This window comes from Drosophila grimshawi, unplaced genomic scaffold (assembly GCF_018153295.1).
Source record: "Drosophila grimshawi isolate 15287-2541.00 unplaced genomic scaffold, ASM1815329v1 contig_848, whole genome shotgun sequence".
NCBI lineage: Eukaryota > Metazoa > Arthropoda > Insecta > Diptera > Drosophilidae > Drosophila > Drosophila grimshawi.
Window position 1 is genome coordinate 12,634,971 of NW_025063692.1, and position 5,991 is coordinate 12,640,961.

The window sequence follows — 5,991 nt, forward strand, 5'->3', positions numbered from 1 at the left end:
AAAAGAGAGGCTGCAAACAAGTTTTGTTTGCGTCCCGTTCGCAAAGCGCGCGCATAATCCCAGATTTCCAATCAAGGTGAAACTGCAACTGACATTGACTGCAAGTTTTCCCATAATACTCATTTAATTGAGAATTAAGTGGCAGCAGCATCATCAGCATCATCAGACGTTTAAATATTTGCGGCGATTTCCAATACAAAAATCAAAATACCAACAAAAAATAAAACAGAAACAGAAAGAAGGCAAGCTGCCACACATACACAGGCACACACACATACAGACGTCAATAGTGTAAAACGCAGCGTAGGCAAACAAAGGGTGAGAGAGCAGCGCGCTCGCTTGCACACATTACGTGCGCAACTGGTGTGGGAACGAGACGGCGCAGGTAGCAGCGCAATATTGGAGTGCGAGTGCCAAATGTCGCATGAAATTACAACACTGGTGTGAAAGACGAACGGCAACAACAACAAGCAGGCAGGCAGGCAAGCTAGCTAGCTAGCAAGAAGAAGCAGGAACATAAACAAAACCAAAACAAGTACAAAACGGGCGCCGGTTACAGAGTGACAACCATCAACCCCACCCCTCCCCACACATATTGAATGCAAAAATGCTGCCAAGCATGCAGACAACAACAACAACAAACAACAACAGATGTCATGTGGAAACGGCACGGGATGTGGCCCATGTGGAATACGATGTTATCAATTACTACACCCAAACGAATGTGAATCCGAATTTGTGTCCCAATCTGGATGCACTGCACCAGCAACGCTGTTCCCGTATCAACAACAACAACAATAACAACAACAGCAGCAGCAATAGTAGTAATACAAATACATTATTGGATGTTGTTGTTAATGCGAGAGCGGCGCGCGAGGATTCCACTGCCACGCCCACACAACAACAACATCAACATACCAGCAGCAACAGCAGCTCCTCGTCGCCTACAATGCGTAACGGTTTTGGCAACCGTCTACGGAGCATCGGCAAAGGCACAAGCAATGCAAGCTCCGGTGCCAATTCCAGTTCCACACCTACGTTGGGTGTTAATATGCGTGTAACGGGACAGTGCAGTCAGGGCGGTCGCAAATATATGGAGGATCAGTTCTCGGTTGCATATCAAGAGTCACCGTTGACCCATGAATTGGAATACGCATTCTTTGGCATCTATGATGGACATGGCGGCACCGAAGCGGCCCTCTTTGCCAAGGAGCATCTCATGCTCGAGATTGTCAAGCAGAAGCTGTTTTGGTCCGATAACGATGAGGATGTGTTGCGGGCGATACGCGAAGGCTACATTGGCACACACTTTGCCATGTGGCGCGAGCAAGGTGAGTGAGCGAGTCAACTATATATACATACATACTTAACACATACAGATTTACATGCATAATGCCAACAATCGTTTATCGATTTGTGACTGCTCGCTCGCTCGCTGGCTGTGCCTCTCTGTAAGTGGAATATTCCAAATACTTTTTTTTTTTTTTTTTTTTTGTGTGTGGCAACCCCGCTGTTCGCTTCTATCATTGTCAGGCATTAGAGAGAGAGAGAGCGCAATATGCAGATAACATCACTGCTTGGGTTTACAGCCACAACAAGGTTGCATTTATCGTCAAAAGCAGTGACGACACCGCAAACAGTTTGTTATTAAACGTAATAAAAAAAAAAGTGCTAAGATTAAAAGCGCGACATAGCGATAGATAAAGTTAGTTCATTTTTGTTTTTTACATTAAAATAAAAAAAATAAAAAAATAAAATAAAATAAATACAAACTTAAATGATTTTTGTTATCATTGTTTTTGTTTTTATTGTTTTATAGACAAATGGCCACGCACTGCGAATGGACATCTGAGCACCGCCGGCACCACAGCCACCGTGGCGTTTATGCGTCGCGAAAAGATTTACATTGGCCATGTGGGTGACTCGGGCATCGTGCTGGGCTATCAGAATCCCAACGAGCGTCGCTGGCGAGCGAAACAGCTGACAACGGATCACAAGCCCGAATCGGTGGCGGAGAAGAGTCGCATTCAGCGTGCCGGCGGACAAGTGGCCATTAAATCGGGTGTGCCACGCGTCGTTTGGAATCGTCCCCGAGATCCGATGCATCGCGGCCCCATCCGTCGACGGACCATTGTCGATGATATACCGTTTTTGGCTGTGGCCCGTTCTCTGGGCGATCTCTGGAGCTATAATTCGCGCTACAAAGAGTTCGTTGTTAGTCCCGATCCGGATGTTAAAGTGGTTAAAATTGATCCCAACACGTTTAGGTGAGTTAGGGAAAACGTCTTGGAAACTATGACAACTGTTGAACCGAATTCAATTGTATATATTTTTAATCAAGCAAATCCCATAAAAACTCGACCTAAAACTTATTTTTCCATACAATTGGCAAATATTCATTAAAAAGTCACTTAAATGTTGACTAAATTTGCATTAACTAACAGTTAGGGTTTTGTTTTACAGCTCATTAAAAATGCGATTGTAGCTCGTCTTGAGATTGTCTGGTTTCTATTTACTTTATATAACAACTTGATAACTTTGTCAATTTGTTTGCAGATGCCTTATTTTTGGCACGGATGGTCTGTGGAATGTGGTGTCGCCACAGGAGGCTGTCGATTCGGTGCGGGAGAAGCATTTTATTGGCGAGTGCCTGCACGAGCAGGACGTCATGAATCCCAGCAAGGCCCTTGTCGAGAGGGCCCTCAAGACCTGGGCAAGCAAAAAGATGAGGGCGGACAATACATCCGTTGTAACTGTGATACTCACGCCAGCTGCAGCTGCAACAACTTCAACAAGTGCAACAAGTGCAACTGCAACTGCAACAACAACTGCAACTGCAACTGAAAACATAGATTTGCTGGTGGATACAGAGAACAATTATCCATCTGAATTGGATGAGCTGGTCGAGGATGAGCATGATGAACTGAATATGGAGCTGTGCGCCGCCAACATTGAGGAGCAAGAGTATCTGCATGACACACCTTACAGTGCCTTGGCCAAGCGGCATTTGCCTCCGGAGCCTTATCGCAATTTCGACTACTACATTGAGGAGCAGCAGTTGCAGCTACTCGAAGAGGCAGAGGAGCAAGAACAGGAGGAGGAGGAGGAGGAACATGAACACGATGACGATGACGACGACGAGGAGGACGAGGAGGAGGAGACGGAGGGGGGCGTGGTGGAGGTGGAGGAGGAGCAGTTAATGCAACAGCAAAACGCAAACTGGCGAAAATCACTGCAACAATCGATTGCCAACTGGCATCAAACATCAATGATGCGGGAAATAGACGCAATGCTGCAGGTGGCCCATGATGAGGAGGAGACGACTATGACGACGACGACGACGACGGTGGCGGCGTCGGCGTCGGCAGAGGCGGAGGCTGAGGCGGAGACAGAACTATATTGTGGCAACAGCAACAGCTGTGAATTGGAGCACAATTATAATAGTTGCTATGTCAGCAGCGCCTCGGTGAATGGCAGCACGGAGGAATACAGCTTTGCGGAGTCATACAATACGCTGCTAAACGAACAGCAGCAGCAGCAGCAACAACATCAGCAACAACAATCGCAACAGCAATCACAGCAGCAACAGCTGCAGCTGCAGCACCAGCAGCAGCAACATCAACAGCAGCCAGAGAAGGAGCAACAGCAGGAACAGTTGTTGAACAGCATGCAGGAGATCTTGCAGGAGCAGCAGCGTTATCAGCAACAAGAGGGCTACTCACTCACACAGCTGGAAACGCGACGCGAACAGCAGCAGCAGCACCAGCACCAACACCACCACAACCAAGTGGACAACAGCAACAGGTGGCAGCAAGAGCAGCAACAGCAACAGCAGCAGTCGACAGCCACTTATGTTGAGCAGCCGGTGGAGCTCTTGGCGCTTAATGCGCTACTGCAGCAGGAGCGCGATGAGGAGCAGCAGGTGGCATTGGAACGGGAGCAGAAGCAACAGCAGCAACAATTGTTGCTGGTTGAGGCAAGCAGCTCTAGTTGCAGTTCCAATTCCAGCGCCAGTTGCAGTCCATCCAGTTGCACTGTCGAAACTCAGTTTGCCTATGCCACTGCTAGCTGGAATGCCAGCAATGTGGCAACGCTGCAGGACAATGAAGTTAGCTCAACGCTACCGGCGACGCCGACGCCGATGTCTACTAGCAACAGCAGCAGTGCTGAAGAAGCGCAGCCAATGGAAAGCCAACAGGATCAGCAGCAGCAGCAACACCAACAACAACAACAACAAATGACGTCATCACATCCGTCGCGGATCAGGCGACAAATGCGTCGCTATCGAAATGTGCCCAATGAGAATCACCAACATATGCAAACGCGTCGCCGACAGATGTTCAAGCATAGCAGCAAAAGTAAGGCTTACAGCGCTGCAGCAGCGTTTGTTGCTGCCTACAGCAGCAGCAACAACAACAGCAGCAGCAGCGCTGAAGTTTTGCCTAGCAGCAACAGCAGCAGCAGCAGCAATAATGTCAAAAGCGACATCAGCAGCAGCAAAAATAACAGCAGTAACAGCAGTAACAACAGCAGCAGCAGCAACCGCAAACGTCGACGCAGCGTCGTCAACAGTGGCAACGGCAGCAGCAGCAGCAGCGCTGTTATGATGACGCGTCGCAGTCACAGCCTAAGTTTGGCCACTGGCAGCGGCGTCAGCAAGCGTCAACTGCGCAGCAGCATCTGTCAGCTTGGCAATTTGGATATGACAAAGCGCACGCTGCGAACGCGCAATGTGACGCCAGCGGCGAACAGCGGCAGCAGCAGCAATAACAATAACAACAACAGCAACAGCGGCAGCAATATCAACGCCAGCAAATCCGCACACACATTCAATAAACCAGCAACGCCAGCAGCGATGCCAGCAACAGGAGCAACATCAACAGGAGCAACAGCAAAAACAGCAGCAGCAGCAGCAGCAACATCAGTTGTTGTACGACGTTTGCGTCAGAGCAATGAGGAGCGCGAACAGCGACGCAGCCTGCGGCGCAGTACTTTAAGCGCCAGCGGCAGCAACGCCAACATCAGCAGCAGCAGCATCAGCAGCAGCCCATTAGGCAAGCCGACGCGACTGCAGTCGTGCAGCGGCGGCATTGCAGCGCGGCCACCGCCAGCGCCAAAGAAATTGAATGCGGTTGTGCCGACGCTGGCAATTGGTACGCGTGCTTATACAGCGGCTCTGGCTGCGGCAGCGGATTTAAGCAAGCGCTGGTCTCTGCGCAGCAGCAGTGCGAATGCAAATGCGATGGCAACACTGGTCACAGCCATCAGCTGTTATAGCAGCAGTGCGCGCAGCCGAACAGCACCGACAACGACGCGTCGGCGTTAAGAACTGTAATGGAATGGGAATGGCAAGGGAAGGGAAAGGGAAAGGAATGTGTGGAGCAGCTTGGCAGTGAAAAGTGGACTGGCGTTGCCAGCGCGTTTCAAAATTTCTAGTACAAAATGTTAAAAATAAAGCAACCTAAATAATTAATGAAAAGTGATTGAAGTGAGAGCGAGAGCGACAGCGAAGGCTTATTGAGAAGTTGGTTAACTTATGTTATATTGGTATAAGAAACCAAAATACACAAAATCAGAATTAAGTTAAGTTAAGTTACACACCACACATAACACACGTATATATATATATATATATATATATATATATATATATTATTTAAAAGCATAGCGATTAATTTAAAATATATTGTAATAAGCTAACTCTTAACCATATCGCACTCATTCTACAAAAGTGTAAGATTTGTAAATTATGCTTATATTTGTTAGATTTGCGTAAAAAGAACCATCAACACTTACAATGCAATATTTACAGTTATTACATTTTAGTAGAATGTATTCGATATTAATACAGATATAGATTTATGCACATTTTTTTATGGTCATCTTTTGTGTGCGTCTCTTTAAAGAAAGCTTTAAGCGATTAAATAATTTTTTTTTTGTTCCATTTACAAACATCATGTATTGAATTAAGTTGTCAAAAGTATTTATTTA

General features: G+C 47.2%; 1 protein-coding gene across 1 annotated transcript; it reads left to right on the forward strand.

Annotated features, from left to right (window-relative positions):
• The first annotated feature begins 230 nt into the window (after positions 1-230).
• Positions 231-5,991, forward strand: LOC6565764 (putative mediator of RNA polymerase II transcription subunit 26). Its single transcript, XM_001992628.3, is given in 5 exon segments — positions 231-1,331; positions 1,820-2,267; positions 2,557-3,541; positions 3,544-3,662; positions 3,664-5,991. Coding segments are annotated over 5 exon segments (3,939 nt in total). The 5' UTR covers positions 231-607; the 3' UTR covers positions 5,327-5,991.